This window comes from Ambystoma mexicanum, chromosome 3p, assembly GCF_040938575.1.
Source record: "Ambystoma mexicanum isolate Mex_15411 chromosome 3p, UKY_AmexF1_1, whole genome shotgun sequence".
In the NCBI taxonomy this organism is placed as follows: domain Eukaryota; kingdom Metazoa; phylum Chordata; class Amphibia; order Caudata; family Ambystomatidae; genus Ambystoma; species Ambystoma mexicanum.
Window position 1 is genome coordinate 281,085,662 of NC_090925.1, and position 17,744 is coordinate 281,103,405.

General features: G+C 42.9%; 1 protein-coding gene across 1 annotated transcript in view; it reads left to right on the forward strand.

The window, feature by feature from the left end:
- Positions 1-17,744, forward strand: part of COL20A1 (collagen type XX alpha 1 chain) — a 686,383-nt gene that overhangs the window by 640,924 nt on the left and 27,715 nt on the right. Inside the window, exons 38-39 of the mRNA XM_069650801.1 lie at positions 261-327; positions 1,630-1,818. Coding sequence (XP_069506902.1) covers positions 261-327; positions 1,630-1,818 — 256 coding nt within the window. The remainder of the gene's footprint in view (positions 1-260; positions 328-1,629; positions 1,819-17,744) is intronic.

Sequence of the window (17,744 nt, forward strand, 5' to 3'; positions counted from 1 at the left end):
GCCTGTTACATGAATGCAACAGGTTGGACAATCTATAGATGCAGGTGGTCTCATTTGGGTACCCTGGCAGTGCAGGATGAGGACAGAAGAAAAATCCAATGGGACAGAGGGAAGTTTTGAGAATGAGAGAGATTTTAGAAGTGAAACACTGCATGGCAGAGGGAGACTGTCCACAAGTATTATAGTTGCCAGTGTGCAAGGGGTGTTCACTTTCCTCTGAATCTCTCTGTGTAATCTATACATCTTCATCTGGATTTTAGGGAGAGTCTCAATCAGTTGCAGCGATTTATCAGATGGTTTCCCAAGCGTGCGAACAGCTGATCCAGGGTGAGTATCGGCCTGACCCAATGATCACCTCCCTCTCTCTGAGGACCTTTCTCTCCCCTCCGCATGTGAGTTAGCACCAGAATTTACTTCTTAAATTCTGTGGCCAGGTGTTTTGTTGACAGGGCAAAGGCTTAACATACAAGAAACCAAGGCACTGTGGATTTAATTAAACCTCAAACATTACTGGTAATTTGGAGGCGAGGTTCACCTCCTTTGTTGAGAATTTCAATGATTTCCTTTGTACATTGGGAGACATATGTATACCTTCAGCACTTGAGGTGTGGCTGAGACTCTGGGACCCTCTAAATTGTTCTCCATTGGCCTCATGGCTCCCTTCGCCATCTCAAGATTGTACCCACGTAAGCCTCATGTCAAAGTCAAGTGGCAAAGTTTATCACCCTGACTATTTCCTCTGGCACTGCTGCCTCACCTCTGTCTTTTACCCCATTTCATTATTTATTTTAATTTTATTTTTTACATTTATTTAGCGCCTAGACAGCCCTGGGGAATTGTGGCGCTGTTACTTGCAGCAGGCTTAGTTACATTATGCATATGTTACAACATTGGGGTGCGGAGATGTAATACATGTTATGCATAAAACGTACACAGTTCAAATATCCATATAGGGGATGGACGTCATGAAGGGGTAAGGTGATTAGGCGAATAAGGTGGTTTTCATGGTTTTACGGAAGGCGGTGAGTGAAGGTTTAGCTCGCAGGGCAGTGGGGAGGGCATTCCAGTGCAGGGCAGTTAGGTAGGGGAAGCTGGCACCACCTGCTCTTGCTCTTTTTACCATTGGTACGGTGAGTAGGTTAGAATAGGGGGTCCTAGTTGGTCTTGAGGAAGAGGCAGGGTGGATCCTTTGCGATAGGTATGCTGGTGCGGTGAGGTGAATGCATTTGTGGGTGAGGGTCAGGGCTTTGAAGATGATCCTCTCTTTTATGGGGAGCCAGTGGGAGGCTCTTCTGGCAGTAGAAATGTGCTCTCTTTTGGAAATGCCTTGTGCTGCGCGTAAGGCATTGTTTTGAATAACTTGCAATTTCTCAAGATTTTTTGTGGAGGTCCCTAGGAAGAGAATGTTGCAGTAGTCCAACCGTGATCCAGTGATAGCTCTAGCTATGTTAGTGCAGGTGTCGTTGAAGAGGTAGGGTCTGACTGCATTGAGGAGTTTAGCATGATAGGCAGGCGAGGAGGCAATGGCATTCACTTGTCTGGTCATGGACAGACTTGAGTCCAGGTAGACGCCTAAGGTTTTTACTGACTCGGATACTGTCTGCTTCTTTACCCCCTGTTTCTCCGCAGCTCATGTCTTGAAGCTGGACACTTTCCTAGAAGAGCGTAACAGGCAGCCAGTTCCCATCCGAAAAGAGGACCTGACCCCGGGTCCCCCTGGAGTCACCGGCCTGCCTGGACGGCCGGGTGCCAGAGGGGAGGTCGGAGATGATGGAAACCCTGGGCCACAGGGCAAGAGTGGATATCCAGGAGAAAGAGGTAATGTCACAAAACAGTTGTGTGGGTCTGGCCCAAGAAGTGTCTGGTGCAAAGTTGGAAACACAAAGAGCTAAGGTACCTTTAATAGCAGTGCAACCTATCTAACTAAATAAGCGGCATACCAAACATGGTCGAGTACGTATCTGGCACAGAAGGGAGTACAACCTATTTTAAGAGGATTGTTAGTAGAAGAATTTAATTGAGCCAAGTCACACATGCCACAGCGCCACCAGGTAACCATCACTGAAAGTTCACTTCAAGTACAGAGCCACATGAGCAAGGCATTGTGGTTATGCAAATTAGCCCAAATGCAAGCCCTTTGCTCCAGAAAATTGTCTTTGTCAAAACTTTTTTGAAAAGTAATAGAATTAATATCTGGGAATAAAATCACCTTTAATAAAAAATATTCCAATGTAAGCACTTCATATTTTATGTGAGGCAGAGCGGTAAATTAAGCAGCAAAGCTAGGCGTAATGCGTCAATCGCTTTGTTTACCTCTCCAGTCAATTTCAATTCCTTTCATAGTGGAGAAGGTGCGCAAAGTGATTAGCATCTCTGAAGTGATTTCCTCCATCGCCTTAAAAAGTGCATTTGCTTTATATCTGCGTAAACTTTCCATGCAGGCGTTAAACACAAATGGATTCCTGTAAAATCCACCTCCATTTAGCACCTGCTAAAAAAAAAGCGTGTTTCCATAGGAATCCATTGGTAAATGCTGTCAGCAAAGAGTCATTTTCTGCAGCATTTGCTTTTTTTTACAAGTCGGCTCGTAAAATTAACGAGCATATTTTTGCACTCCGCCATGCAAGCATTCTAAATTGTTTGCAGGGGTCCCAACAGCTGATAAGTGCTAACACTCTGCAAGCAATACAACTAGCATTTAATGCAAAACAACCCCATAATGCAGTTCAAAGGAGGTCACTTTACATTAAATGCCGATTGCGTGCAAGAACTCGACGACATCATCACGTGCGTGTTGTTGGGACGCCCACATTCAATTTTCAACTTTTGCAAGGCAGAGTGTAACCAGAGAGGTAAATTAAGATATTAAAGTATTATACCTTGCTTTCATGCCTTCATCTACCTCTCCCCCTTATAAAAATGACACCTAAAATGTCTGAAAACAATGAAGTAGTTCTAAACATGGGTGACACTGACATCTACTGGGGAAGAGCAGTATTGTCACTCATCTATTTATTGACTTTTCATATGGGGAAATCTGGTCATGATGGCGTGGCAGAGCTAGTGCTTCAGAATAATTTGTAGACCCTGCCAGGGAGGAACCCCCGCCAGCCCTGTACCACTTAAAGCCATGATCTCTGTTAACTCTCTAACACATTATTGAAAATTTGTGCTTAGTAAAAATAGGGTTTCTTAAGGGATGATAGAGAGATCAAGGATTGTATAATGCCGGAAGCTGTAGGTTTGTAAGCACTTTTATGCAGGTGATATGATTTTAATGCAAGAATGAGCATAGACAGAGGTCATGGGTAGGTTTTCGTTCAACCAATCTCCTGAGGGCACAGTTCTGTAGCTAAGTGGGCAGCACAAAGAAACTCCTGTCTCCTGTTATAATCCTGCACAAATCCCTAAATTATATCTTTAGCAAAAGCAGCCACACCGGACAATATTTTAAATACTGCCTGTTTACAACCATCTGCCAAATGAGGAAGTATGGTGTATTTTCCACTCGTTAGGAATACCACATGTGGTAAATACCGCCTGATTATGAACGCAAAGAGGATTAACTCTGATTTATATCTCAGCCCAAGAGGTTGAGGTCAAAACTGTAAAAATTAAGGGGTTTTTTCCCATTATCAAGTGAACGTGAGTGTTGGGCTACATCTCTTCACATGCATGTACACATATTGAAGGGCCCCCAAATGGGGCTACTGTGGTGCCATCTCAGATGCTCACCTTCTCACGCGCTTTGCATATAATGGCGAGGATTGTCAATACTGACTGCATTCTAAACATGGTACAGCACAGGGGTCAAGTCCTAAAAAATGTACATACTAATTGAATGTGGTGTCACCAGAGATTAGCATATCAAGGAGCCTTCTGAAAAAAGTGGGGGACTCCTGAAAAAAGTGGGGGGGGGGGACTACGTCCACCTGCGTGTACCCTCAACTTGAGCCCTGGTACAGCAGTGCTATGATCCGCTGCTGTACAGAATCCATTTTCATAGTCAATACGAAGGTGGAAACGGATCAGAATAAATAATGCAGGTCGCTTTCACAAAATGCCACATGAGTTACTTCTGATTATCTGCCCCCGTGACTACTGAACCAGCAGTATTACCATACTGATGCAGAGAGCCATTATTATGCAATGGCCGATAATAGATCATCCATCAAGACCTGTGCTTTTATTATGCACCCTTTCCTGGGCCTGGGCGATGGACTGGTCTTTATTCTTGCCTACTCTGTGGAATCAGGTTGGGGGCTATGTTATGTTATTCTGTGTTATGTGCTGTGATTTTATATTTTGCTATGCTACTATGTTAAGGTACACTGTATTGGGTGGTATTTGTAAAGCACAACCATTACTATGTGCATGCCCTCTGTTGCTAGGTCTGGAAAAGATCAGGGGCTACGCTAATGTCAGGACTGGTGGGATTCGGGGCTATCTGTAGCCTTTTGGTTGTAGTCCCTCAGCTTCTATCCCAGGCTACAACCAAAAGACCCGGGGTCCATGGCCCTCTGAGCCCCCACCTAGCAACGCCTCTGCCTCTGAGCCCTGACCGCTGCAAGCGTGAGCGAGATTATAATCTGCATTATTATTTGTAGTAGTAGTAGTTTATATTCGATTTTTTCATTATTATTATTAATATCAGGAATAATAATAATTATTATATATTTGTATAGTACAATCCTATCTTGGAGGCAACCAAACTATGTACAGACCATAGAGAAAAGCATTGGTAGCAAAGAATTTAACATCTCATGAAGTAAACAGTTGTAATACTTATCACAGTGCAATATATGCAGGCATGGGTGCAAAGGATTTCGGGAATGTACTGTGTGGCACTTTGACATGTGCAGGATTCGTGTGGCATTCAGTTTCCTCAGGTGGATCCAGGCTTGCATTCTTCTGCAGCACTGAAGTTTGTTTTGGCATCTTGGGCCTGTTCATTCTGGGGGGGGGGGGTCAAAATACCACAGGAGCCTGCTATCTCAGTGTTATGCGGTTCTGCAGCTTTCTGTTATGAGCGAGTTAAGTGCGCTTTATAAATGTCAAAGAAATAAATATCTCAAATCAGGGCTGAGTGATAGAGGTGGTAGAAGGACTCAGGTGGGCATTGTGTGGGGATTTGTGATCAGAGGCTCTTGAAGTCCCCTTTTTCACTTTTAATGGTTCTTGATGTGCTCCCTCTTTCGCAAACTTGATGGGTAGGAGTTTGTTTAGACATATGAGGTAATAACATACACTGTTATATGGGCTTCCAAGTTGATAATATATATTTTTATTATTTGTGTTTTTCATTTCCAAAAGTACATTTACACAAAAAGAAGTAAAAGAAAACAAGCCAAAAACGACCCCTTAGACATCATCTACACCAGCCAAATTCCTGATGCCTTGTTCTGATTCCTTGGTCAACTCTAGCAAGATGGCCATTAGTATCCTGACCAAAGCAACAATTCTGCAAGTGCTCATTTCATTAGGAATATCAGGCTTAGGGCCAATGAACTCCAGAGTGGGGAGTTATTTGAGTCTAAACTTTAAGTACCAATATTGGAATTTTGAGCATGGAAATTTAACTAAGTATAGCATTGGATCAGAGATGGGCAGAAACAAATGCTCCTTGCCAGCAGAGAGCTTCAGTGTGCCCAAATCATGCAGATCCAGAGCTCTATTCCTGCATTCAATCTTTCTCTTCAATACTTCCTCCGGCTCTGTACCATTAAAATCCACAGCCTCGCTCATCCTATTACATTTACTCTAGAATTTCTTTAGATAGGGATTGGAATCTGTGGATAATAGCTGCATTACATAGAACACAAGAGCAGATGTGACTGAATGCTCCAGGCTATCCATCAGAGAAAGGCTACTCCTGGTGTATACTGTGACCACCAGGAGGTCAGTCCCAGTTCCAGTCTGATGACACTCACTGAAACTGCGACTGGAAGACCCAATACTAGCTTTAAAATCTTGGACGCAACATCACCAAAGATTGTCCTATCACTAATATTTAGCAATACAACATGATTGGTGGGACTTTGACTTCATATAACTCAATGAACGTAATTAAAGTGTATGTGCACAATTTGGCTTTTATGGCCATCAACAGTGATAAACATGAGCACATGTTTTCCCCCATTCGTATTCTAAAATATCCATGATGTTTTTTTATTGAAATTGTGAGACCCAGATAACAAATTGATTTGACTCTCTGAATTGGTGTATTATTCAGTTTCCAGATTAAAGTTCTTACTTTTCCTACGGGTTGTACTAACCACAACAAAGGATTTCTTGGGGTTGATCTGCAGATGATTAGCTTTCAAATATGTTTCTATACCTTCCAGCTGCCGCTGTAAACCTAGCTGTGTATAGTCCATTAATACTAGATAATCTGCATACGCCATGCACCTGACCTTCAGACTAGGCCACTTGGGAACGTACGCCCCACCCTCTATTTGCCCACAAATCTGCTGCATATAAATTAAATATGGTGGGGGCTAGCATGCACCCTTGGTGTATCCCTCTGTTCAGCGGAATCTTCCTTGATAGTTCACCCAACATATTTAGTCTGATTTTGGTGGAATTGTCAGAATATAGCAATTGGATCAGCTGCAGCAAGCCTGGATCTATCTCCCAGCTGGATAGCTTTACCCAGAGCACAGAGATGTTAACTTTGACGAAGGTAGCGGCCAGATCATTTGTAGCGGCATAAAGTAATCAACCCATAGGAGGTCCAATATCAGACTGGCATGCTGTTAGGGCAGTCCCACTCACTACTGTGCCGATACCTCTCCTAAAGCCAGTTTGGAGAGGGCTCAAAATGATGGCCCCTTTAGCCAAAGTGGTCAATTCTCTAAGAAGAAGTGTTGCAAAGATTTCTGATGTTGTATCAAACAAAGAAATTGGTTGATAACAAGAGGGGTTATCTCTATCACCTCTTTTGAAAATAGGAACAAGTATCAAAGAGGTCCAAGATGTAGGGCAGATGCCATCCTTTACCATCTGAGTTAAGAGGTGATGGAGAATGTCTACCCAAAGTACAGGGTTGCTTTTAATAATACTATTTGTCACACCATCAGGACTAGAAGCTTGAGAAGACTTGTTTCATTTACTGATGGTGAGCTCAATATCCAATTGATCAAAGAATGAGAATGAGGGGAGAAAGGGTGTTTGAGAAATATTTGGGGCATTCAAGATCTTCCCAACATTACCCTTTGCCACAAATTTGTCAGTAAAGTGTTCTACCCATGCCTCCTCCAAGACTCCAGAGGACTGGTAGTGTGACTGGTTATTACCTCTATTATTCAGCACCTCCCATATAGCACGTGCATCCTTAGTAACAATTTTACTCAGTATGTTTTGATTTTTTGCTATAAATTTCCCACAGTGATGAGATTTACACCAGTTTCTAAACTGTTGTTCAACACCTTTTTACCCCTTTCTTTCGCCTCCCAGGTTTTAGATAAACATCTTAGCAAATTCCTGACCCCCCTCCTCATTTGACATTTTCTCCATTAGAAATTCCCCTGTAGCTGAATGTAAGCACGTGTTTGCTTTAGTCAGAGTGTTCCACCAATCAAACAAGTCCACATTAACTTGGTTTGAGTTGTTACTATATTGGGGAACCCTAGTGCCCGCACCCGAGACCGCCAGAGAGCCCCTCAGCACTACATGGACCATACAACTAAGAGCTAATTGTAACATTGCGTGGTCGCTGAGACTTGTTTTCACTATTTTAAGTTCAACCACCTCTTCTACTTCTAAATTCTTTAGAAAAATATAATCAATAACGAGTTTGAAAAAACGTTTGATCATGTTGAATCCTTGGAGAGAGTCCCTACAAAGAGTTCATTTGTTTGCACAAACTTCCATCTATAGAGGAATTTCGACCACATTTTACCACAATTCTCCCTTTTAAACAAATGAATGGATAGAGAGTTGCCAACATATAATCTAGACCATCCCACCCCCTGTCCATTATCAAGCATCTACATTTAAATTCTCCAGCCAAGACTACAGGGCCATTAGGATGATCAGAAAGCCAACCTGTTAAAACATTCTCAATGTCATCTATGACCACCCCACATCCATACTCAAAGGGTTAAAATAGATATTAATCATCAGGACAGCAGGTTGTTTGTTTTTTTCGCTCATATCACATATCATTATTGGTAAAATGGCTTCAGTGTTTGTGGGTATTTTCTTGGTATGGAAAAACTTTTTAATGTTCACAGCTGTTGGACGCCCTCCCATCAGCCTCCCCCTCCATTGGTTTGCTAGTGTGGAGTGGATTGAGTACCCATCCCATGTAGGAGTTGACCTAAGCCATGTCTCTTGAAGAAGGATAATGTCATATTTGTCCAAGACCCATCGATTAGCCCTACTCAAAAAAGTTATGACCCTGTGAGTTCAAACTTAATAGTTGACACAAATCCTGCGGGGGCTGGGGTAGCAGTAGCAAGCGAGACCCAAATCGGACCTTTAGACTCATAGGGAACATACTTCCTTTGATCTTGATCGAAGTAGCATTTTACCGTAGTGTTAGGGCACTGATGATCTGTAAATATAACCTTTCCATGGTGAGCCTGATCACACTCAAATCCCTTCAAAGGAAATTCCTCTTGTTGTCTGTGAACCATTCTGTCTATCATTTTAGAGTGGAAATGAACAGCGCATTTCCCCAGGCAGGTGCAGTCAAATAGATGAACAAACTTTAAGGCTGCTGATGAAATTGAACTGAGCTCTGGGATAGTTGATAGCAAGGGCAGCAATGTTAGTCGATTTAAGGGTATATTCCACTCATCCTCAAAACACAGATTCAAAGATCAGAATCAGGCCTTCGTTCGTACTGGTTAGATCGATATGAGAAGTCGGGAGGTAAATATTTGAAACCACCTCTGACTGGGCATAAAGATGACCGCCCGCTGGGCTGACTAGATTTGCATTGCGGAACTTGGTTAATTGTTTGCTTTTTCAGTTGTTCACCCACATCTGTATGTGGCTTCTGATTGCTTCGTGCCCTTTGCGATCTAACCACCACATCATTTATCTTAGGACCTGACGACTTGCCAACACCTCCTCTCAGCACTTTATTGCTCTTCCTTAATTTGGGGGCAAGAACAGTCCTTCTAGAAGACGAGAGAAGTGTCGTGGCAGAGTGATTATGCCCAAGAGAGCCACCTTCTGCAGTTGCCTTTAATGACGGGACATCACCTGTCACTGACATACTATCATACTTTTTTAATGGACACCGATTTCTTTGCAGCAGAGATAATTTTCAGCAGAAATGTCCTTGACCCTTTCCTCGTAGATTTTGATTCAAGTTTCCTGTTCTTAGTTTTCTTTTTCATTGGTAAAATCGGGCTTGAGTCATTATTAGTAAAATTGTCCACCAGGATTGCATCATCTGGCTGTCCAACCTTCTTGGCGTAAATTCCATTGAGAACTTGGGTTTGATTTAAAGAGTTTTCACTGATTTTTATAATCGGCAAATTGCATACGGAGAGCTCACTGGGGTTTGCATGCAGCTTCAATCCATTCTGAAGAAGTGCCCTTATCTCAGTTAGTAGCCCCGGGTTCATTCTTACTCCATACGCCACTATATCATAGAGGCGGATGAGGGTTGCAGCACAATGTTGAGTGCTGCGAGTGGGCTCTCACCTATTTCTGAGATATCATGAAGAGTAGGTTCATTGCCAAGAGCTAGTTGAGAATTGCGGTCCCTTGTCGCCGGCATGTCATTGGAATTGCACGTTTCCGGTACAAATCTCCAATTGCTTCAGCCGGATTTGTTAAAGTTCGGAAGAGATCAGGGGAGGCACTCAAGCGATCCTTTAGACTTTCAACTGCTTGGATTTCATTTTCAAAGCTCACACAAGCTTCCAACATGGATATTTTCACATCCTGTTCTACTTGGGATAAAACTGGTCCTGAGATATCGCAGTCAGTGGTGTCTGTGTTCGTCTTATCAGGCATTGTCCCCCCTGCTTGAGTGGCATGTGAATAAGTTGCCCATTGCATCGTGGGAAAAAAAGAGGACATTTTTTGACTTGTCCATAACAACCACTTTAGGGTCAAGATGTGTTGGAGGAAGGTTGCCAACCTAATTCCACTGGAGTGATGTTTTCACTCCTCACGGGATATCTCTTATTTTTCCCCGACATATCCAGTAGTATGCGCAGCTAACACGGATCAAAGGGCTTCTCCCCGCAGTCTCCAGCATGTTGGGCAAACTTAGCAAATAGATTTATCAATCAGGAATAAGCCGATCTCCAAAAAAGAACACTTGTGTCCGACAAAGTCAGTAAATTAGCCAGAGAGCGGAGAGTCAGAGCTGGCGCACACTCACCGTGCAGATGCAGCGCTGTCGTAAGAATCAATCCGCTGGGCACTGGATCTGTAAAGACTTTCTCTCAAAAACATTGGCAATCCCAGTTTTGATTCAAATTATTTGGAGTCACAGCTCCTCACACGTACTGTACAGACTGCGATGACTGCACCACTTTGCAACTACTCCACTGTGCTTTGTTAACTTCTATGGTTTATGAAAACAAAGTCAGCCTCCTCCAAGCAGCCAGGGAAAACAGATCAACATAGATCAGGAAACATTAGGTTACTCCACGACTGTGATGACTGCACCACTCTGTAACCACTCCACTCTGTTTTGCGGACGTCTGTGGTTTATTAAAAGAAAGTCTGCCTCCTCCTAGCAGCCAGGGAAAACAGACGAACATAGAGCAGGAAACACCAGGTACAGAATGACTGCGGTGACTGTACCACTCTGAAACCACTCCGCCAAGTTGATAACGCAGTATGAGTAAATCACAGGAGATTTCACAATATCTATTGTATATTCTTATATATGTGTGTGTTTTAAATATGCCACTTTAGACAGGTCACACATGCCACAGTCCTGCTAAGAATCCATCAATGGAATTTCACCTCTAGCTCAGAGCCACATGAGCAATGCATTGTGGGTATGCACATTAGCTTAAGTGCAAGCCTTTTGCTCCAGAAAATGGTCTCATGAGGCTATACTATTTTACACACTGCATTTTCTATCCAAAACAAGCAACTTTCAAACATGCATACAACGCATATTTCATCCTTAATAGGGATCATCAGTGCAGTATAATCTAGAAAATGTGTGGTTGGAGCATTGGGGTATGTTTAACAACCACTACCAAAGTTATAAAGGGTTTATAAAGATTTGGGTGAAAAAAAAACATTTCACCTGAAATATGAAATTAGAATAAGCCATTTCAGCTAAGGCCCACAAACCACAGTGCTACCCGGTGGTCATCATTAAGTGTTCACCTCCAGTTGAGATGCCCATGAGCAATGCATTGTGGATATGTAAATTAGCTCACATGCAAGCCTCTTGGTCCCCGAAAAATTGTGTTTGTCTTAGAGAGCTGTGCTTATTTATACATACCATTATAACCCAAGACACAGGTCCCAAGGATGCAAACAACTGCATATGTGTTCCACCATCGGTATCATCTGTACAAAACAGTCTGCCATCCTTGTGGTTGGAGCATCGGGATTGTTTATAAAACACTAACACGGTTATAGTGCGTTTATAAAGTCTTGAAAATAAAACAATCCACCTGCAACATGAAAGAATCATTTTGTGTGACTCAGCTGAAATAGCTTATTCTTCTTTCATGTTTCAGGTGGAAGTCTTTTTTTCAAGCCTTTATAAACCCACCACAACTTTGCTTGTATATTTATTGCACCTCATTATATACCACAAGAAATAAACACCTGAAACACACAACATAACATTACAATAGTAAGCTGACCCTAGAGGGCGGGGTTATTCTAGAAAATGGCAGATTGGCAGAGATGTGTGGACTATGGGGGATTAGGGGCAAAGTCATTGCTCTCTTTGGGAAGATCAGAGGAGGTAATGGGGTGATGCCATTTCACAATCCTTTATGGACAGGAAGCCTGCACATTGTTGGAACTGGGCCTGTGCACAATCATCCTTACACTAAGACCCTACTAATATCCTGCATGGTAAAGGACCTCAGGATGGCCTTGGGACCCCAGTGGGGTGACTCATGACACATATACTACAAACAATAAGAGGTACACTAACTATGATCGACAGTGGCATTCACTCCACACATTTGCCAGGGATGGGGGTAGCCAAGATCATCATACTGAGAATATCAAAGTAAGCAAGAGACAACTATCTCTTTCATCCCATAAAGTAAGAACCCGCAAAACATGGGACAAATTGAAATCCCCCAAAGCAACAGTTAAAATGTATTGTTTGTGGAAAAACTCGGCCGTACTTTCATAACTGCCGTACTTTGTCTCCCGTTGGCCCTTTGACTTTCTTTTAGTCTTGATATTAATTAGATAGCTCAGTGGTACTCTGTGCACGCTATTAGTGCCTGAGAACTACAACACCCAGCGGTATTGTAGTCTGTATTTTATTAGTTCATGGGCTTGTTAGTGCCTGGCGCGTTTTGAGCCCAGCCGGTAAGTGCCGCTATGTGTCCGGGGTGCTAGCACCTCTTTTAGCTGCTCCGGTACGCGCTGCCGTCCAGGTACATGTAATCTGCTCAGTTCTGAAACACAGTAATTCTTGGAAACACTCAGATTTTCTCTGAAATCGCTCTCTCCAATGAAAGCTGCATACTGATTTCCTGGTAATACAACTTCTTGCCAGCTGTTTCCTTGACTCTTTCTGCTCCTGAATCTATTGCACTTTCTGCCTATATTGCATATGCCTGGTAAAGAGTTCGCCCCCGCCACCCTTGTGATATGGGGGCTAACCTTGCTTATAAAAATGTATCATCCAACCCGTTAAAAAAAGCTGCTGTCCAACATACGACGGCCTCTCTTAACAGTCGCACACCATCTTCTAAGTTGACTGAGAGTGTTCTCACAAGCATGGACAAGAGGACACCTGTTGCTCATTTGCCATCTAGGGAGTTCACTTCGTTAAACATCTCTTCTCCTGACATTGCATCCACAAAACCTAAAACTAACCATCAGACCCATCCTAAAAAACGGCCTTGCATTTCTCCCTATGAAACACTCGTTCATTAGTCAAACATGATGTCGAATTTCACGACTACCTTACTGAGACATCTTATGACCTTAGACCTATTACAGAATCATGGCTCACAGATTCTACCCCCGCCTTGGTTACTTTGGCAGTACCACCACATTGCTTTTAAAGCAGGTCCTACCATCAACAGAGGCGGTGGGGTTGCTATTATTGTTAGAAATTGCATAGACATACATCTAAATCCACATACCCCCTTAATGGCATGAAAGTCTAGTTGCAAAAATTAAACTCAATGAAAACAGCTCTCTCACTGTTATCATTTATCAGCCACCATCGGATGCTCCCCTTTTTGAGCAACAACTCATAGGCTTATTAAAAAGTGTCACCAGGGAAAACACTCCTGTGATTGTCCTTGGAGACATTAACCTATAGGCCAATGACCCTAAGGATAAGCAAGCAATTTCTCTTATCCATGTGTTGAAGGCTATTGGCTTTATTCAGAAGCTAGTGGTGCCTACAGACAGAGACAAACACAGCCTTGATTGGGTTTTGATTTACCACATAGCGGCCTTAGATACTACAGTTACATCATGTCAATGGTACGATCATTTTTTTGTTAACAGCATTCTCTCACTGCCAGTTCTTCACTTGTATGTGAACTGTAGCCCAAAAAATGTGTCACAGCGAGGAATATGAAAAAGGTGACTCCATATGTGCTATGCTCACAACTTTGAGCCAACCTTCTTCCAAGACTTTAACAGACCCAAATCAACTTGCTGGTCACATTATGTACACTCTTATTACCATCATGGACACCCTTGCACCAAACTAGGTAAAGTCAAATCTAGTAAGAGTGCCTGTTTAGGAGACACCATTGTCACCCTCAGTTGCTTAAAACGGAAAGCTGAGAGACGCTGGTGGAAGAACCCTTCGCCCTCGTCGCTAATTTTCTATAAACAATCGGTAAGCAGTTTAAAACTGGCCATTATTGATGCTAAATCAAAGAGCATTAATGATAGAATAGCATCCATCAATTCTAATTCACGCTAGCTCTTTCTAATTTTGAAAGAGTTTGAGGGTTGGCACCGTACAGACATGACCTGCCAGAAAGAGTCTCATTGGTGTCAATTGATACATGATGAGTTTAACCAAAAAATTGTAGGTCACCAACATGCCATAGCAGCTTGGCAAAATCATAGCCTTAGTAAGGCCATTTGTCCATCCAGCCGTACCAATATCTTAGTATGCAATGCCAACAGCATGCAGGCACAACCTGTATTTGTGTTTAGTCCATGTACCGAAGGTCAAATTATTATAATTGTTGCAGGTATGAAGCTAACCTCATGCCTCGTGGATAGCTGCCCCTCAAGCATTTTCAAGGCCTGCATGGATACCCTTGCCCCGTAGGTGACTGAACTAATGTATCTTTCCTTTGCTGAAGCCACGGTCCTTATGGTCCAAAAAGAAGTGTGGATTTCTCCACTCTTGAAGAAAAGTAACCTTGACCCTAACATTGCTAAACACTATAGGCCATTTACCAATTTCCCTTTTTTAATAACATTCTGCACTGTGTTGCTTATGCACAACTGAGGGAATTCATAGAAAGTGACAAAGTACTCAACCCAAGACAGTCAGGTTTTAGATCCAGGTATGGATTGCTGGATCTGAAATCTAACATCTCCACATTCAACCTGGTGGATCATTCCCTGCTAATCCCTAGGCTGAGTACACATGCACATTATTCCAACAAGGCCTCCCAGTGGATTTCCTCCTTCCTTGAAAGGAGAAACGCAAGAGTGGGTTCGGAAAATGCCAGCTCGTTCCCCACACTTCTTACCACTGGGGTTCCTCAGGGATCATTTATTTCGCCCATCCTGTTTAATGTGTATTCCATGCCCTTTCTTACCCTCCTTGATGACCTGGGTGTTCAGTACACCAACTACGCAGATGATACCCAGGTTGTTCTGAAACTATCAGGCTGCTACAGTAAAGATCTAGACGCTATTAATTCAGTCTATGAATCCATCCAAGAATGGATGTTCATCAACTCTTTGGCAATAAATGCAGATAAAACAGTACTCCTGATTATCTTGGAGGTCTCGGGAGGATAGCTCAAGGGCAATGTGCTTGCTTTGGATGCAAGACTACACGGAGCACCACAGGTTTGATTCCCGGGTCCGCACTAAGAAACCTCTGGGTATTAAGCGCGTTATAAATAACCTTTCATATCATATCATGTATAGCCTCTGGACAAAAACTTAGCAAACTTGCCTCAGACTATGAAAGCTTGTTCATAGCAGCTAACAAAATCAAGGTGTCCAAGATTGTGAAAACCTTGGGCATTATTCTAGATGCCAAACTTTTGATGAAACCCCATGTTGCATTTGTTCGAGCGTCCTGCAGTTATGCTTCAAAACTATTGCATCATATTCATCCATACATCTTGATAAAAAACAACTCCCTACTGGCTACAGCCCTAATTTATTTGCACGTGGACCATTGCAATAGCCTGTTATCAGTGAAAGCAACTCATGGTTGCAACAGTAAAGACAGACACAAGTGATCACAGTTCAAGGGTGTTTATTAAACTGTATAAATGGGTTGGAAAAACACCCAATCTAAACATAAAGCTAACATGGGAGAAAGCTATGACCATCAAATAATAATAAGGCAGTCCTAGTGGCCTCTTTTCAAAATAAAAGGGCCTATACTAAAAAAAAAATAAACCTATTGCCAATCCTTAAACCCAAATACAGAGAAGTATGGGTTAAGGTTCTTGAGAAAAAGAAGTGTTCAAAAATGATAGGTCAAGATGTAGTAGCCGGGTGTCTCCTTTCCCCACGTTTTCATCATGGTACATGGTGGGACTCCGGAGCACAGTACACATTCAAGCTTTTCTCAGCACAAGCATACAGTTCCATTCTCAGGTACCAGGACCTCTAGCTATTAAGTCTCTTTTTCTACAGAAAGTCTCTTGTCTTTCTGTTTATACGTTGGGTGACGACCTTACACCCCTGGAGTTTCTAACAATATCAGGGCCTTCGATGGTTACTTATCTTGTGGTTCTGAGGGCCTGATGTGTCCAAAATAACAAAACAAAAGTTCCTTCTTGAATACACTTGGACAACCCTGGAGCCCCCTCTTCCATTCTCAGACACTTTTTGAATGTTTGCTTCATTCTTTCGTTGATGCTCCTACACCCCTGTGTCCCCCTCTATTTGACACAATCGTCTCTATTACATTCATGATTCTTCATGTCCTTTTGAACAGGTCACTGTGAACCTCTCTTTCTCGTGTTCACTCTTGTCAGCACAACTGTTCATTGAGGCATCAGACTTTGCCCTTTATTATTGGCCTCCCTCCTTCGGGTTCACTCTTGACAATCTTTTCTCTCACATGCAGGATTTGTTTCTCTTAGCTTTCTATTATTGGCTGGTCAAAGACTTTCGACTGTACAGCGGATTTTTATAGACCTCTGTATGACCACTTTGACACTCTTCACACGGCTCTCGCATGGCCTCTGGTATTGGTAGTTTCAACAAAAATGGGGGACCAACTACACTCTCTTGCCACACACCCACATGGTGGTGGACCTTTTCATCTTTCCTTCCCCTACGACCTTCACAGTTCTTTGAACTTTTTTCAACTCATAACTCTCTTGTAACTTTCATTCAACACAGTTCATTTTTGTATCAGTTCTCCCCTCGACTCACCGGCTCTGTTGAACCGCTTGGCTTTCCTTATATTTGGACGGGACCACGGTAGCAAGCGCCTTCTGTTCTACTTATCAGCATAGGTGCACTTCGTGTACAGTTGACATCTGCTGCAACCCACGTTAGCTTTTGTTCGTGGTCTTACAAATTCTTCTACAGAGCAATCATGTGTCTGGGTCAAAAAGGGCATGGTCGCTTCCCTCTTTGTCACCCCCTCAGTTCTCACCACCTTTCTCCTCTTGAACTGCCGCCCTGGTATAGCTCTCTCGTCGTGCTGTCTGCCTTGCTCATAGTATGCTTTCCTGCTCCACATTTGATCCCTGTAGGGAAAAGGACGGGTTGTCAGGTGTGTGTGGTTTTGATTAATTGCCTGAGTCTGCCTGTCCCTTGTGACTGGACATGTCAGGTGAACAGTTCTAACATTAGTTTGTTGATTTTCACAATGTAAGAAAGTGTTTATGTTGGAAAAAGAGGATGTGTTTAGAAAACTCAAAAGGGTGAGATCAGTAGGATTTATGAAACAAACAGGAATGACCAGGATTATTATCGTGAAAGGAACAGGAGGGATTGTGGGAACAGTAGTGTTTTGTCAAAGTAGTCTGGGAGTTCAAGAAAGAATCATCAGAGGGATGTGAAGAAGAAAAATGGGAGTATTTGGATAAAGACCAGGAAAACAAGGATTCTGGGATTTGTGGTTTTCAAGTGTAACAGGGGTTGGGCTCCTAGTTGGTTTACCAGAGGTGGAGTGGTGGTTGGATTTTATTATGGGAGCTTCTTTGGGTGGAAGGGAGGTAGAAGTGTAATAACCAAAAAAGGCCTCAGGGACTTCCTCCCTGGTAGAATACTGCGTCTCTCCTGGGGCATTCCTCCAAGCATAACCCTGGCCTCCCCTACCCAGGTGATCCTCCCTCACTCGTCCAACCGCAGAGTTGGGATCTGAGCGCGCCAGCACTTCCTGTGCCACGTGAATAAGGGATTCCCAAAGTCTATCTGGTAGAATACCC